A 17,676-nucleotide genomic window follows, 5' to 3' on the forward strand; every position below is an offset into this window, starting at 1 on the left:
GTTGTGCCCAGAGTGGCCACCAGGGCAACCTGGGAAGGGCTAGCCTCCCACTAGTTCGAATTAAGTGGTTACACAGCCCTTAATTCGAACTACTTAATTCGAACTAGGTGTTAGTCCTCGTAGAATGAGGTTTACCTAGTTCGAATTAAGCAATCCGCTAGTTTGAATTAAGTTCGAACTAGCGGTTTGCATGTGTAGCACCTATGAAAGTTAATTTGAACTAATGGCTGTTAGTTCGAATTAACTTTGTAGTGTAGACATACCCCTAGAGACTGATAGTAGGAGCAGGAATTGCAGGGAAAACAGTCAGGCTGGAAGAACTCAGTTGCATTGACAACTTCATGTCCCTGCAGTTCAACTAAAATAGGGGCCAGGGGCACCAATCAGATTCCAGGACTGGAGCTCTTAATTGTTAACAAGATGGGGCTGCCTAGTATTTCTACACAGCAAAGGAAAACCTGTGGCTGAAATGAATAAAACAGCCCCATTGCCCAACCCCCACTAGCTTGAGTTGGCTAGATATATCAGTCACAAGATTTTCTTTGCTATGTAGACATATTCTGGGGTTATGTCTACACTGTGGGATTTTTCCGGGATACTAGAGGCATCCCGGAAAAACTCTGCCGCGTCCAAGGAACGCATTTGCTTTTCCGCTTTTTTTTGTGTGTGGAAGAGCAAACGTGCTCTTTCGAGGAGTCCTGTATATCTCATTCCATGAAGGATAAGGGCTCTGCCAAAAGAGGAAGCTTTTCCACCATTTGGCCCCATCTAGATTGGACGCAGCAGAGTTTTTCTGGGATGCCTCTGGAGAGCGCAATTTGCATAGCTTTTTCCCACAAAGGACTGTAGTGTAAATCTAGCCTGAGTGTCCAGGACCTAGGTTAAAGAAGTCCAGTTCCAGATGCTACATGAAGTCCATTTTTATCTCTGACAGCACAATTGCTAGTTACTATAGAAATGATGCAATGTCAGAAACTTGGCATTTTGAAGCGGGAAAAACATAGCAGGAAGAGAGAAGCAAAGTTTTAGTTTTCCTATAAAATGCAACTGTGGTTCACAAAATGCCAACACTGCATTATGCCCAAATCATGACCCATGTGTTGTTACATCATTTTCAATGTAACACTGTGTATAATGGAAGCAACCAAAAAGTACTCTTCCTGATACAAATATGTCACAGGATTATAGAATCATTCATTCCCCAGTACAATGTATCCTGCTATCCATGGTAAGACTATGGACGATTACATTTTAAATGGCCTCCTCCACTGTAAAAATATTAAACATTGTTTTTGGTAATAAAAATGAAGAAATAAAGGAAATGTATCATACAGAAACCAAACTATTTATAAATAGAATAATTCAAAGCTTTCAATTATTAGCAGTATGTTAATAAGTAGTATGCAAGTGATTTCCAATCTCAGTGTATTCACCAAGTTCACTTCTAAGATGAATTAGTTCAATTACATAGCATTTTCATGTCAAAAAATAAGTGCTTTGAATGTATCAAAGCTGTCGTTTAACAGTTTTTATATAACATACATAGAAAAACTAGATAAGAGATTTACTATAATTAATAAAACTTGTACTTCCTCATTGATAATTAAACTAATATAGAATTTTATTTGAAAAAATATGTGAATTATACAGATGAAAAATTCTTAAATTTAACAACTTTGTAAAATTCTATTTGTATAAATTAGCTATTTTTTTTTCTCTGAATAACATGGACATTTCTTCTAGGCATCTACATTTTCTTCTCAGGGTAAAAAAAAAATATTTCCAAGGCAGTTCTTACTTATTTGCAATATAGATAATTTTGTGCTTCTCAATTGTATTAATGTCATGCTCCAGTTGTTTCATCTGTGTTTCCAGCCTTTGTTTATGGATCTTCTTTGGTAAGGTGTCTATTTCTACCGAAAGGCCCTGAAACTCATGATGTACTTCTTCCCAATTCTTTTTCAGACCCTAAATTCATTATATGAAAAGAAAACTGGTAAGAATAACTTATTTTGTTGAAATGTTAACATTCTGCCCTGTGATATGTGCTGACCTCTCAGTAATACTCAACAGAAGTTAAAATAATTGATTAACATCCGGATAATATATAATGGGGTCAAATAAATGGACATAATTCACTAATACCTTAAATCAATATAGTAATAGCATGGATGAATTTGGCTTGGTGTCCTAAAATATGCACTATGATCTAAGCAATGAATACCTTTTAGTGAATTTAAAATGGCATTCTGAAGTGACTACATTTTGCATTACAAGATTTGCTTTATCTGTATGCTCATAGCATGTATTTGTGCATGTTTGCATTTTATTTGTAATGGCTATTTTCAAAGTTGTTAATGATAATCTGGTAATGTAATCTGTAAATTATTTTGTTAAAGACTATGGCAGCATATGCATCTAAAGGCAGAACTTGGTCCTGTTTACTTGCTGGTTTATAATGTTATTTTTTTTTTACAATTAAAGGCAGTAAAATATATGTATGAAGCTAGTTGTAGTTCAGCAGACATGAGGAATTCTTTACTATTTTGCATTTAATAATCAAAAGGAACATAGGATTTCTGAAACCTTTCTAGAAGTGTCATTAATTTGTCATTTAGAGTCACCTTTGTGTGCAATTCAGGCCTAATCCTGCCACACTGAAGACACTGGGGCTACGTCTACACTGGCATGATTTTCCGAAAATGCTTTTAACGGAAAAGTTTTCGGTTAAAAGCATTTTCGGAAAAGCGCGTCTAGATTGGCAGGATGCTTTTCCGCAAAAGCACTTTTGCGGAAAAGCGTCCGTGACCAATCTAGACGCGCTTTTCCACAAAAAAGCCCCGATCGCCATTTTCGCGATTGGGGCTTTTTTGCGGAAAACAGTACTGTGCTGTCTACACTGGCCCTTTTGCGCAAAAGTCTTTCGGAAAAAGACTTTTGCCTGAATGGGAGCAGCATAGTATTTCCGGAAAAGCACTGATGATTTTACATGAGATCGTCAGTGCTTTTCCGGAAATTCAAGCGGCCAGTGTAGACAGCTGGCAAGTTTTTCCGGAAAAGCTACTGATTTTCCGGAAAAACTTGCCAGTCTAGACACAGCTTGGTAGTTTTTGCATGAACTCCGGTATACAGACCTATTATAGTTTATTTCCTCCTGGAAGAACTGGGGAGTCCAAAAAGTAGGATGTTGTATTTATCCAAGGCTATGTCTAGACTGCAGAGTTTTTCCAGGATACCTCTGGTATCCCAGAAAAGCTCTGACATGTCCAGGGAATGCATTTGCTTCTTTGGAACAGTTTCTAAAAAAGCGTGCGCGTTCTTTCGGCATCCCTGTATTCCTCTCAGTGAGAGGAATAAGGGATGTTCCAAAAGAGGAGGTTTTTCCAAAATTTGGCCCCAGGTAGACAGGCCAAATTTCGGAAAAGCCTCTTCCAAAAAAAAAAAAAAAGCGAAAAAAGATACATGAATTGCGATTCGCAATTTGAGTATCTTTTTCTGAGAAAACTCTGCAGTCTAGACATAGTCTAAGACTCAAAAGGTACTAAATCTGCAGCTGGATCCCTTGTGTTGGATCCCTTCAGCTGCCTGGAGCATCACTGAAGCTATGGGGGAAAGGATCCAGAACTGAAGCGTCAAAGGGAACATATCTATAAAACTTTAGAGCATCTGAAACTTCTGAAATTTGAGTCAGATCAGACTGTTTGCCCAGCCCTACCGATAATTATTTTAGAGCTCCATCTAGTGAAAAGCTAGACAACTCAAATGCATTGTTTCATGTACACAACAGTACTGTATTTCAATTCATTGTAATACTTTCCTTCTACGTACATGGAAATACAAATCTAATTTGTTTTTGTACTTATCTTTATTAAACCTAAATCAAAATGCATACCTGTAGGAGACTTTCCCTTTCTTCATCAGAGAGCCGTTTCATGGCTTTTTGTCGTAAAGTCTCCTTGACATAGGCATCATACTCTTCTTGGGCTTTCTTTACCTCCTCATTTCGCTTAATTACATATGTGGGAGTAAGACCATAATCCTGAAAAGTCAAGGGAAAAGTTCCCTATAGAAACTTATAAGAAGAAATAAATGAACAATATGATATAAATATTATCACTAATGCCATTTTAAATGTACAAAGTTAGCTTACAATACCATAATATTGGTTATTACTACAGAAAAATAAAAAATCATGTCAGGGTCGTCTTCTGAAAAACAGCAAGCCTGATTCTTCTATAGCCTGTCCAAAGTCTGTGAAAATTATTCTCATCAATTTTATGCACCAGGCCTCAGAACCAGGAAGAAGTAAAAATTGAAACCTCCAGATCTAAAGGCTGATAGAAGACTCACTGAACAGCTTTACACCAGTAAATCAGAGTGCAACTATTTTATATCTATATTTTCATGACATCAAATGCCATACTCTGACATGTACATTCCTTTGCTTTACATGTATACAGATTTTTGCTGTAACATGATATACCATACAAAAAGGTCAAAATGTTTAACACAGTGCTCTGGTCTATACTAGGGCTGTGTCTACATTGGCGCGATCTTGCGCAAAAGCGACCACTTTTGCGCAAAAATTTGCTGACTGTCTACACTGGCCGTGAATTCTTGCGCAAGTACACTGATGTTCTAATGTATGAGATCAGTGCTTCTTGCGCAAGAACTCTGATGCTCCCGCTCAGGAATAAGCCCTCTTGCGCAACTGTTCTTGTGCAAGAGGCCAGTGTAGATAAGCAACATGAATTTCTTGAACAAGAAAGCCCTATGGTTAAAATGGCCATCAGAGCGTTCTTTCACAAGAGAGCGTCTACACTGGCATGGATGCTCTTGCGCAAAAGCACATCTCTTGCGCAAACACACATGGCAGTGTAGACACTCTCTTCTGGAAGAGTTTTTGCACAAGTACTCTTCCACAAAAGAGTTCTTGCACAAGATCATGCCAGTGTAGACGCAGCCCGGGGCTTTATTTTGAAATAACCCCCGTTAGGTCAAATTTATAAGCAGAGCATCCACACTACCAAGCCTGCTTTTTCAAAATAACAGGCCACTTATTTCAAAATCTGTACTCCTGCTTTCCTTGGGAAGTAACACTAATTTCAAAATAGTATTAGTGTGGACATTCTGGTGCTGCTATTTTGAAATAACTACTGCTCAGAGTAATATGAACTAATTACTCCCCAGTGCTTCCTGGGACTCTAAGTCAAAGTCGGGCATCCACATTAACGGAACCTGCCTTGGACTAATTTTGAGGCTTCCCCATAGTGTGGTCATGCTAGTTCGAGTTTGTTAAATCAGGAATTATTAAATTGATTTTAGTTATTTTGAAATACACGTTGAACCTCTCTAGTCCAGAACTCTCTAATTTGGAAACATACATCATCTGGAATGATTTTAGTTAGCTGGATGTCCACTTTTCATGGGTGTGGCCAAGCTTCCCACAATCCCATAAAGTTTGTTTATAGCCAGCAGTCCTGGCTCTCAGTGTTCTGTGCTGTTATTTAGCTCTAATTTACCCCTAAAAGTCTTCTAGCAAGCCAGTAAGCATTGGAAATGTTGGTTAAGCTGTTAAATAATATTGACCTCCCGTGGTCCAGAAAATGTTCTGGTTTGGAAATGGTCAAGTCCTGAGGGTGCCAGATTAGGAAGGTTCAACCTGAAGATTCCTAGTGTAGACATGCCCATTGTAGTACAGAGACAGTTTCAAGGTGATTATGTTTCAAGGTGATAGGTTACTTCAGAAGATCCCAGATGTGCAGGGGAACATACCAACTACATCATCCTTTAGATTGATGCATTGTATTCTCATTGCACCCAGCTAGATCTGATGTATGAGGCAAAATCTCAATTCGTCCCCATCTTTGCCGTGGCTTGTGACCTATGTAGTGGTGGAAGGAACTGTGACCATGGTTGGCCACTGCATACGAGATGCAAGGAATGGGAACATTTTTTCTCCTTCCCCTGTATTTGCTCACTTGTCCAGCTACTAGGCATAAGAGTCCTATGAATTCTGTAGGTAGTATACAAAGCATACAAAAATGCTCTTGACTGAAATGTGGCTTTACATATTAAAATTTACTTTTAAAATGGATCTTTCAAAGCATCTATAAGCATCAGTATAGCTTCAAATGTACATTTCTGCATAAATTAATGGGTAAGGAAACAGAATATACGCAATTTCCTTTGTGATGTTTTATAAGGTTTTTCAAATGAATATTTTGTTCTACACAGAAATTCTGCATTTCTTGCAAGTTTTATGATCTGAAGATGGATTGTTACTCCTCTTTTAGACATAAAACAGATGCTCAGGTGTATGGGAATGTGTGTGATTGGGTAAAAGAGACAGCATACAGCAGTTTACTCAGTCTTACCCAACTTTTGTAGATGGGAGTATAAGGATATTAATCCTAATCAAAGTTCATTTCACAGTTCATAAAGATACAATTATTTAGATGTGAGTTGATATTTATGAATGCTAGGCAAATGTATTAGATAAAGACGTTCCAGTAACATTCTGGAAAATACATTACATTTTGTAGATATTTTGCAAGTAGTGAACCAATGAATATTTCAATTTTAGCTTTTGTTTTGTTTTGTTATACTGGAGGCTCAAGGTCCCCTGAAAGCTGACAGACATTTTTCTGCTTTGTCTCCTTTCTCCCTCTGGCCCAAGCTGCATGCCACAACCACCAAGCAGTGAATGGAAAGTCTGGGCTCTATTAGAAGCCTACCAATATCACTCCTGAAATGGCATATGGTTGCTGCAGAGCAACATAAGGAATGTTTCCCCAGTTATTGAGCATACTGCCTTTGCAATACTTCTTTGCTTGCCCAGGAGAGAAGTGAGAGTAAGTCAGCTTCGTCTACCCTACAGAGATAGATTACTGTAAGGTAGCTTATGTTGACTTAATTATGTTAGTGTGCATATTACAGCCTTGCTCCTGCTGATATAACTGGCCTACTACACCAACCTAATAACTCCACCTCCAAGAGAAGTGAAGGGCCTCTGCTGGTGTGGTGAGAGAGAAGCAGTGTCTGAGTAGACTGTGTAACTGTGTTACTTAAATTACTGTTGGCTGTCATTCTTGTGTATGTCACAGCTCCATGCTGATGCTATAAAGTTGACAAGAAAGTCGAGCTGTCCCTGGAGGCAAGGGAGGGGCTCCTGCTAGTCTTGCTGCTTCCCAGGCTTTCTGCTGGGGTGTGCCTACCCTGCTGCTAACTGGACTGCTGCCCAGAGGCTCCCAGATCCCCATAGGGAACCCAGGTACTGCCTGGATGCTCCTAGCTCTTCTCTGTTGGGAGCCCATCTGCCCACTTGGGGGTCTTAGCTCCCCACGGAGTTTGGCTCCTGGAGGAGAGCTCTGGGTCTGAAGTCTGAGAAGCTCATAGTTCAGAGCTGGGAGCCTTTGTGCAGCCACAGGATTCCCCATGGGATCAAGAGTCTCGGGGCAGCCGTCAAGCTTCCCACAGGGGCTATGTCTAGGCTACACATCTCTGTCAACAGAGAGATGTAGATTAGGCATGTCGAAATTGCTAATGAAGCAGGGATTTAAATATCCCGCGCTTTATTAGCATAAACATGGCTGCCACTTTTTGTCGAAATGGAGCTTTTTTTAAAAAAAGGCAGTCTAGACATGGATCTGTCGAAAATAAATCCTTTTTCGACAGATTCTGTAAACCTCATTTTTTGAGAAGTACAGGATCTGTCAAAAAAGGGTTTATTTTCGACAGATCTGTGTCTAGACTGCTGGTTTTTTTCCCGAAAAAGCTCCATTTAGGAAAAAAGTGGCAGCCATGTTTATGCTAATGAAGTGCGGGATATTTAAATCCTTGCTTCATTAGCAATTTCGACATGCCTAATCTACATCTCTCTGTTGACAGAGAGGTGTAGTCTAGACACAGACAGGGAGACTCTGGACAGCACCTATGCTCCCCATTACTGCTGTGGTTGTAAATTGACCTAATGTAGGTTGATTTACTTTTCTAGTGTAGACATGCCTTGATACTCTACAGCATAGCATGCTGGGCAAATTTCAAATGGAAAGGAAGCCTGGTTTTGGTGAAAATATAAGGAAAATTAATGTATCTGGGAAAATGTAATTACAAAGCTCAATCCCGAATAAAAGGTCTTTCTATAACTTAAAATGTTACACGGCTGAAAAAACTGACTTTTTAGCTTGTCCAATTGGCTAGGACATGGATGTTAGTATAGGACATGGGGAAGCAGCAGGCACAATTCTCCCTCCAGGACTGAGGTTTGATGCAGTGCTATACCACAAAGATCTCTACGACAGTGGTTCTCAACCAAGAATACACCTGCACCTGGGGGGTACTCAGAAGTCTTCCAAGGTTACAACAACTCATCTAGATATTTACCTCTTTTTACAGCAAGCTATATAAAAAGCATTAACAAAGTTAGTACAAACTAAAATGGCATACAATGACTAATTTATACTGTTCAATATACTAGACAAAGAAATGTAAGTATAATATTTATATTTCAGTTGGTTTATTTTATACTTTTATGGTAAAGATAAGAAAGTAAGCAATTTTTCAGTAATAGTGTGCTGACACTTTTTATTTTTACATATGATTTTGTAAGCAAGTAGTTTTTAAGTAATGTAACATTTGGGATATGCAAATCAGACTCCTGAAGGGGTAAAGTAGTCTGGAAAGTTTGAGAGCTTCTGTTCCATGACATGTACAGTGGTGGAGAATCCCTGTAAAAAGTGTCTGTCTGAGCTCCTTCTTACTGGACTCACCATGTCCACTTACCACCACAGGACTGACTCAGTATAGGCCAGTCTCTTAGTCCCTTGCAGCAGGCCCTGCCCTTGTGGGCCTCCTTACTTTGTTTACAAGTGGGGGGAAAAGCAAAAATTCAGATTTAACACAAAGCAAGTTCCTTCTGGGGTCAATAAAAAGAAACTTTCTGTGGCACTGCCTTACTCCAGGGGTACTTGAGCAGCAGCTTTGTCCTTATGTGCAGCCATCACAGGGCACGTGGTCTGTAATCAGCAAAAAAGCAGTCCCAAAAAGTAATAATTTAAAGTATCCCTGGCCCACCTGGTCCGCAAGGCTTCCTTTTCAATTACTGAGTATGCCTTTTCACATGGAAATAATTTGAATCAGGTGCAGTATGGAGTGTTTGTCTTCGTCGATGATCTGTATTGCCCCCCACACCTCATTCAACGTGTCCATCTAAGTCCTTTGAAAAGTCTGGGTTGAAGAGCATATGTTTGCATCATAACCTCTTTTGTTATGTTCTATACTACAGGCATACTGCAAGCATCAAACCACTGCACCTTCTGTGGTTTCCCATCGGATCTGGGGGGGAGAGGGGGAGGAGAGGAGTGGACTGCAAAGTTTGGCATGAAGTGCCTGTAATATCCAGCCAAATCCAGAAATTGTCTAACTTACTTCTTAGTCATTGGCCTCATATAGTTAGCTTAAGCCTGTATTTTGTCCACAGCTGGGCATATATGTCATTTTCCCACAGTATTCCCAAGTAGGTGACATCAGAGGCCCTAGTTTAGCCCTTAGACTGATTGGGAGCTCGGCTGTTGCTGGTGATCAACTGCAAGATTTCAATAATGCTGCCATGGTGGCTGTCCCAATCTTGGCTACATATAACTATTTCATCTGAATAAGCAGTGGCTTATTGCCCACCTATGAGAACCTGGTCCAGAAGTCTTGAAAGGTTGTTACAGCTTCATGTAGCCCAAATAGCATCATTCAAAAGTGGTACAGCCTGAATGTTGTGGCAAATGCAGTTTTCATTTTGGACCCCAGAGCCCACAGAATTTACCCTATACCTTTTTGTAAGATGAAGTGTAGATACATACCTTGCCATCCCAAAGTGTTCCACTAGCTCAACTATCCTAGGCACGGGGCCTATGTACTAACTTCATCAGTGCTTTAAAAAACAAAACAAAACAGTAGGTGCTCAGCACCCACCGGCAACCTTGCAGAGCAGCTCCTCTGTGGTCCTCCCACAGCCTCGTGCCCACTGATGGCTCAATGATTAGTTCTGGGGATGTTAAAATTTGTTTATTTTGGTAAATGTTACCTGCTGAAATTGTCAACAGGTACATGTTTACACTCAGGAGGAAGGAGAGACCAGGTGGCTCCATAGGAGCTAGTGCGCAGGGGCTCCCCATGAGTACCAGCTCCCGCGGAGCTGCCTTCACTCTCAAGCTGCTGCCTCTGTATGAGAGGCAGCAATGTGGGGGGAGGGGGGAGAGAAAGGAGCAGGTGGGAGCTGGTGACTCAGGCTCACGGAGTTTGAGCACTAGAGTTAAAAACTGCTGTGTAGCTGTCTGGGTTTCAGGCATGACCTGAACCTGAACACCTACACAACTGTATTGCAGACCGAATCAGCTGAACCAGTCTTTTATTCCAGTGTAGATGTACCCTAGAAGCCCAAGCTCTAAATAGGGCTTGGCTGCCAGCTGTGCAACAAGGAGTCGGAGAATCCTGAAAATCCTGTTTCCATCCACAGGTCTCAGGGTTTCCAAGCAGGCGGCCACAAGACTGGGCCAGACAGTCTGTGTGGTAGGACTACCCCAGAACCACAAACTCTGGGTTATGCCATCTTCTCATATGTTTCTTCTGAGTTTCACTGCAGCCTAGTATGGTCTCTTTAAGGGCTGCCATTCAGGATTACAGTGGTGAAGCTGTCATAAATCATATCAATTTCACTCAGCTACCCTTGGTGTTCATACTAGGGATGTAATAGTGTAATCGATTAACTGGTTAACCAATAAGCAAACGCTTATAGGTTAATACTATAGACTACATGCATTTCCCTCCCCCCCACCCTTGTCAGTAAATTTTTTAGCAGGCTGGCCAGCAGCCCGGCTCAGTTCCAGCTCATGCCAGGTCTAGAACCTACCCCTGCTGTAGCTCTGCATTTAAAGTATATTAGGAGCTAGGTCGGCAGACAGCCGGGCTCAGATTGACTTGCACTGGGTCTAGGAGCTCAGATCCTCCTTAGACAGGAGCTGCTGCCACCCCACACAGTTGCCTCTTTCTCAGAGGCAGCAGCACCAGCCGACAGATAGCCAGTCCACAAGGGGAGCTGGTTTTGAAACTGGCTCTCCTTGTGAACTAACTCACGTCTGGCACCGTACGCTGCCTCTGATAAAGTGGCTGCAGGCCCCACCTCCGGGACTATGGAATAGTTAACTGATAAAAATCATGAGGTTACTTCACTATTCAATTAACCAATATTTAACATCCCTAGTTCATACTTGGTTATTATTTGGGCATTCTGACAAAAGTTTGTTCACAATACAAGAGAAGGGGAATGAAAATATTCAAAAGTGTATATCTGACCTAAACCTGAACTAAGTTTCATGGTAAAAAGAAAAAACTCTTGCTGGTCCTAAGGCTTTCCTCTTCGTGAACTTCAAAAGTCTGCTGCAAACAGTGGAGTATTATCCATTCTCAGAAAAAGTCAGATGCATTTTGTAAAATGCAACCCATTTTATGTTAGGCAACCCAAATATAACTCCCCCTATAATTTGCAAAACATACCTTTTTATTAATGTATTTTGGAACAAGTCCTGAAGTTTCAAGGAAATATTTGTCTCCTTGTCTTCTGTCAACACAAATAGGTTGAGGCTTCTTAGCCACTCCCATGATAACATTTGCTGCATTTGTATTCATGAAATTCTTTTTACTCTGAATTCCCATAAGTGGGTGATCTGTCACATGTGGCACTGGTGGTATTGTCAGCATCCTCTTTCTTCCTTCATCTTGTTTTCCTGTGGAATTAAGCATATAAACACCCTTGTAGCTAATATAAAGCAGTAAGTAATTTTCCAGTGTCAGCATTCTCAGGTATCTCAAGTGGAAGTATCAACTAAAACTGAAAGAAAAAATGCACAGAACTACTCTTAAATGAAAATGAACTAGGTTAACAACATAAGAATGGGTTAGGGAACCCTATTCAAGTTTTAAAATCATTGGGTTAAGACAATGTCCATATGTAATTTCCTCATTTTTGTGAATAACGATTTTTAACTTTCTAAATTTGTATAATTTGGTTTAAAAATATATTAATGACCAATTTATAAAATGGCTGATGTATAATCCAAATTGAATATTGAAATAAAGCACACCATCAATCTTAAAATCCCACTTGTTAGAATTTTTCATGTACTATTTTTACACCTAATATCTCAGATGACTGTAGCCAAAAGAGATGATTTTTCCCTATTTTCAGTTTGCTTTGTGCATTCAACTGTGCTTTCTATATAGTCAGTTGTACTGTTTTCCAGTCAACTGATTAGTCACTTTCCCTTGTTGTTGTTTAATGATTTTACACAGCAAAAGAAGGTAGAAAAAACATTTTAAAAGAATATAGAGCAACGCTTATAAAACTGCAAATATTAGTAAGAACACGAGGCCAGTTATAGTTCTGTATATAGAACAATTTTAAACTTTAAAAGCATGACTAGATTTCAGGTTGATGGGTTCACTTTCAATATGGTTACAAATCCTAAAAATACAAGAAACATATGTTACTTTTCACATATTTATGCCAAAAACATACTCTGTAGTAGCTTTGGCTCCTTTGAACGCTTCTGAAGAAAGTTTTTTGGAGATGGTACTTCAATTTTTGCTGGTCCCATAGTTTTCCATGGAGCTCTACTTTCTTCTATTTCATGTTTCACAGATGGTCTAAATGTTGATATATATCTTTAATGTTAAAAAATAATCAGAAAGTTAAAAGTGAGAAAGTATTATAAAACACGTATTGCAGTCTATCGCTAATATTAAAATATTTTTATTTTTATATATATATTTGTATTGTGTTTAAACATTTTTTGTAAGCCTCATTGAATATTTTAAATAGAGAGGTGAGATAAAAATATTTAAATAAATAAATACAAATCAATCAATAAATAAATGTTGCAGTTCCACAACTGCGTAAGAAAAATTAAACATTATAGCAACATTTTAAAGAGATAAAAGCATAAATTTGCATTACACACTTTGCTTGGTCTTCTTTTTAAATCATCTACTTTTTAAAATGACATCTTTCTTCACCTTTCCAGCAGGATTAGCACATCAACTTCATTATACTTTTCCCAAAGATCACTGAAAACATGCATACAGTTTTTCTGAAGGAAGACTTCAACTACATTCATGAGACATTTTAGAGTGGAGCACGTATAGCAGGCAGGGATGGCCTTAGGTTTTACGGGGCCCTATGCAGTACTATTAAACTGGTGCCCCTATGCCTGATGACAGCCAGATTGGGAGGTGAGGGGAGATGATGATTTTTTAGAGATGTGATTTTATAATCTTCAGACATACAAATCATAAAATATTTTTAAAACAAATAAACAAAGGTCTTTTAGAATAACACAATAAATTTGGAAACTTACAGTATACACTGAGGCTACGTCTACACTGGCATGATTTTCTGGAAATGCTTTTAACGGAAAAGTTTTCCATTAAAAGCATTTTTGGAAAAGCGTGTCTAGATTGGCAGGACGCTTTTCCGCAAAAGCACTTTTTGCGGAAAAGCATCCGTGGCCAATCTAGACGCGCTTTTCCGCAAAAAAGCCCCGAACGCCATTTTTGCGATCGGGTCTTTTTTGTGGAAAACAAATCTCTGCTGTCTACACTGGCCCTTTTGCGCATAAGTTTTTCAGAAAAAGACTTTTGCCCGAACGGGAGCAGCATAGTATTTCCGCAAAAGCACTGACAATCTTACATGAGATCGTCAGTGCTTTTGCGGAAATTCAAGCGGCCAGTGTAGACAGCTGGCAAGTTTTTCCGCAAAAGCAGATGATTTTGCGGAAAAACTTGCCAGTCTAGACACAGCCTAGGGGTTGGCAAATGCCTGTTAAATGGCTTCATTACTTCTTAAATGACTCTTTCACAGGTTCAATGTTTTGCTAATATGTCTGGCAGGATTTTTCACTTTTATTTATTGAGATCCTTAAGGAAGGATCCTTGAGGAAGCAAAGCCACAGAACAGGGGTAGGAAGAGGCAGATGGGTGGACATTAAGACCCAGCAGTGCCTCAAATTTTCAGGGCTCTGACAGCAGAGAAAGACAAAATATGACCAGCGGACCACATCCAGTCCACCACACATTTGGATCTGGCCTACAGTATAATGTTGGGCTGTCAATGTACTACTGCCCAGGGGGATCCCCAGGCATAGCCTGCCATGGCCCCATATGCCACTCAAAGCCAAACCAGCCAATGGGAGCTGTGCAGCACATGGAGACCCGCTACCCTCCTCATCTCCAAAGGGCGTGCCACTCAGAGACACACATGTTGGCCCTACCAGCCAGCGCTTTGAATGGCATGTGGGGGCATGGCAGCCAGGGAGCCTGTCCTAAGGTCCTGCTGGGCTGCTGGCTGGGAGCTGCCTAATGTATGCACCTCCTGGCCAGAGCATGCACCTGGCACCCTACCTCCTCTCATATGCCAATTCCCTTCCCCAGGTCAACCCAAGCCCTCTGCATGCTCCCCTGCACTCCTGCCCCGGGTCATAATCCAACCCTCTGCACTCCTTCCAAAATTCCTCCCCCAGGTCAGAATCTTCTCTTGCACCCAACCCCCCCATCCAGACCCTACACTTCCTCCTGTATCCTAATCCCTTTCCCCAGGTCACAACTCCTTCCATCACCCAAACTCTCTCTCAAACCCCATACCCGTTCCAACACTCCAATCAGAGTTCCCTTCTATACTCAACTTCCATTTCAGATTCCACACCATCTCCATTAATATAATAGAAAAGTGCAGCCTATAACCACTTACCAAGTTCTTGGAAGGATTCCCTATAACAAATTATTGCACACCTCCATGGTACTTGTTAATGACATAGTCTATACTAAAAGGACCACTGGTCAGAACTGGAACAGCAAGTTCTATGTTCCAATACCATATATTTCTTATATGGCCTAGGGCTGTTCCTGAAAAACCGAAATCAATAGCAATTTTGTCATTGGCTTTTGTGTGTAGATTAGGTCCAAGAGTCCAGGCATGGAAGAATTTATATACTATATGGCCCATAATACTGGACATATCTATAATGCAATAAAGTTGTTCTTGAGAACAGCACCCTAACTTACTTTGTTCAAGGGGATGCTTATGTATGTGACAAAAACCTAAACAGAAACAACAAAAACAGCAACAAAAGACATGTGGATTTATGGCAGAGATGGTGAACCTTTTTGGGGTTGGAGACTGTGTCCCACAGAAAACTCAGTTGGTGGCCTCACAGAAGTGAAGCAAAAATACAAAACAAAACAAAACAGCACTCCTCACTGACATCACCAACTGAGAAGGAGAAAGGCACTCCCCACATTCCACTCATACACTAGAACCTATGGTGGCCCAGGGTAGTAGATTTTGTGGTCTTCATCCCCATGGAGGGGCAGCGCGGAGGGGGGAGGGAGGCTGGAGTGCCAGGGCAGGCTCCCCAGTGCTGGGGGGAGCCCTGAGCCTCAGGGGCCAGATCCAGACAAGCCAGGGGCCGAATTCATCTCCCAGGCCTGACGTTCAGCACCCCTGTTTGATAGGTACATCTATCTTTTTGTCAAGATATGGATTCCTTGTGGTATCAAAATGCAGTACCCCAAAATGCATTTATGTTAATAATAATACATAACAATAATACTGAGATAAAAACAGGAGTGTATTAGACAGTCATAGAACAAATTGTACCAATCCTCCCAAATGGCAAAACCCTAAGCTGTTACCAAACAGCATGTGACACATTTTCACATATGATAAAAGCAACAAAAAGAGACTATAATACAACCTAGTTAATCAAAAAAGAACAGAAGGAATTGCTTTGGTTAAACAGGCTCAGCTGAATGGGAGTCATGGTAGCAGCATTATCAAAAATGTGCACAGAAGTAAAAGTGTTGCAAGGGCCAGCCAGATCACTTATTTTTATTACTGTCTTTAGATGGGGGTGATCTAAAAGACAGGGAAATGCCTTCAGGTTAACAGGAAGATTGGGATTCAAAAGATTCACATAAATAGCACTCTACTGTACTATTGTGTTTTCCCTGAAAATATTTTGTGTGGCTTATGGTGGAATACAAACTAGACACAACTAGACCATGAATAAGAATGAATGGGCAGAGCAGGTTGCAACTACCATGGCTCACAGTTTATGAAACTACAGAGAGAGACAGAGAGAGAGAGAGTTCTGTTCTTTGAATTAAGATGAATTTCAATTTCCCCTCTAGTGGTCCTTATGTTTTTGATCATATAAATAAGAAAGGCCTCACATTTCCCTAATATGGGGAAAGGATTTTTCAGAATTGTTGAGGTTTTCATTTAAGAATCTGCTTCCTTTCATCAATGCAAGCTAAGTTACTGAGGACCAGAATTTGAGGTCGTGGCCTTTGAATTCAGGGAAGGAGATAGATATTTCCACTTATATGACTTTAAAAATTAAAAACAAACAAACAAAATGTAGAGCTTTTGAAAGGTATGAGAAGAGTTTTAGAACAGCTACTCTCCTTGATTATTCTTATATTACATCACTGGATTTTTCTCCGCTTCCTTCCCAAATGTGAATTAGACAAGTCCCCTTTTATGTGCTAAATGTTTTGTGTAACTTACAAGAAAAAGTGAAGGGAGTGATTTCCCAGTTATGGAAGACACAGACCATAGGGTATTGAGGGTAGTACTGCAACAGAATTTAAATGAAAAGCTCAGGGCAGGAAACACCTTTCTCTCTATTTTGTAGAATGCCAAGAGCATTGTTGGTGTACATTAAATAATAAAACATGAAAAGATGAAAGGGCCTGCAACATGCTTTATTTTTCACTTACAGATGCTGCAGAGCCCAGAAGTGTGACAAATTAGCAATATGAACCTCTACTTGAGCAAAGACTGGATACTCATTCACACTTCCATTTATTTTATCAAAGGAATGTGCAAAAGGTTATATTCAAATTGGTTTTTACATAGTAATATAATGATTAGTTACAAGTCACAGCAAGTGTGTTATTTGGATATATATTTACAGTTTTGTCATATCAGTTCCCCACGTGAGCTAATAAAAATTGGAGTGTATGACTTGAGACAAAGTTGCAGAAGAAATTGATTCTTTCTCTCCCACATACCTTGGTAGTTTGACAGGCTTCTCCTCCACCCGGGGTAGGAGATTATATATGCTTTCTTGGGCGCACAGCGCGGTCATCCTTGGCCTGAGCAGGCCCTGGGGGTGGTACATTGACATTGTACGTGCACCCTTCAGGTTTGCCCCCTCTCTCTCTTCTCTGCCATTTTCTCAGCCCTCCTTATCTCCCTCCACTTCTCCCGCCCCTCCCTCCTTTTCTCTCCCCCGCCGCTCTCATCTCCAGCGCTCCTGCGACTTCTCTCTTCGCTGCCCCCTCCTGGGACCCGCTCCCACCCTTCGCTCCAGCCCCCTGCCCCTCTGCGCCTCATTCCCTCCGTCCCCTTCACCCCTCGCTTCTCCCCGCTGCCCGCCCCCGCCGGGAGCTCCCCCCTTCCCTCACCCTGCTCCGCTTGCCTCGGCTGAGAAGATGGTTCTACCAGAGAGCTGCCTCCTGTTGTCTCTTCCGTTGCTATGGGAAGCGTTGCTTAGCAACGCTGGTGTGGCGGGACTGGGCTATTTGTGACCTCATTTCCTTCTTCCTGAGCCCGCGAGTAGTTTG

The 17,676-nt window shown here is 40.7% G+C and overlaps 1 protein-coding gene across 5 annotated transcripts; it reads right to left on the bottom strand.

The window, feature by feature from the left end:
- Positions 1 to 1,600: 1,600 nt before the first annotated feature.
- On the bottom strand, positions 1,601 to 17,671 carry ENKUR (enkurin, TRPC channel interacting protein). 5 transcript variants are annotated; one of them, XM_006115290.5, is made up of 6 exons: positions 17,532 to 17,671; positions 17,122 to 17,216; positions 12,569 to 12,714; positions 11,548 to 11,777; positions 3,893 to 4,063; positions 1,601 to 1,968 (listed from the first exon to the last, which is right to left on the bottom strand). In XM_006115290.5, the coding sequence occupies exons 2-6, from the start codon at positions 17,196 to 17,198 to the stop codon at positions 1,795 to 1,797; spliced, it is 798 nt and encodes a 265-aa protein (XP_006115352.3). In that variant the 5' UTR covers positions 17,199 to 17,216; positions 17,532 to 17,671; the 3' UTR covers positions 1,601 to 1,794. The 5 variants fall into 5 exon arrangements, with proteins under 5 accessions (XP_006115352.3, XP_014425136.3, XP_006115351.3 ...); XM_014569650.4 differs by having other exon boundaries at positions 3,893 to 4,039; positions 17,518 to 17,656; XM_006115289.5 differs by having other exon boundaries at positions 17,518 to 17,656.
- Between the last annotated feature and the right edge of the window lie 5 nt (positions 17,672 to 17,676).

Source organism: Pelodiscus sinensis, chromosome 2 (genome assembly GCF_052426305.1).
Source record: "Pelodiscus sinensis isolate ZL-2025 chromosome 2, ASM5242630v1, whole genome shotgun sequence".
NCBI classification, from domain to species: Eukaryota; Metazoa; Chordata; order Testudines; family Trionychidae; genus Pelodiscus; species Pelodiscus sinensis.

Excerpts from the sequence above, each read along its gene's own strand:
- ENKUR (XM_006115290.5), bottom strand. The coding sequence starts at position 17,198 with ATGACCGCGCTGTGCGCCCAAGAAAGCATATATAATCTCCTACCCCGG. Across the intron at positions 12,715-17,121 it reads AAGCCTGTCAAACTACCAAG|ATATATATCAACATTTAGAC; the intron begins GTATGTGGGAGA and ends TTAACATTAAAG. Across the intron at positions 1,969-3,892 it reads AAAGGGAAAGTCTCCTACAG|GGTCTGAAAAAGAATTGGGA; the intron begins GTATGCATTTTG and ends TAATGAATTTAG.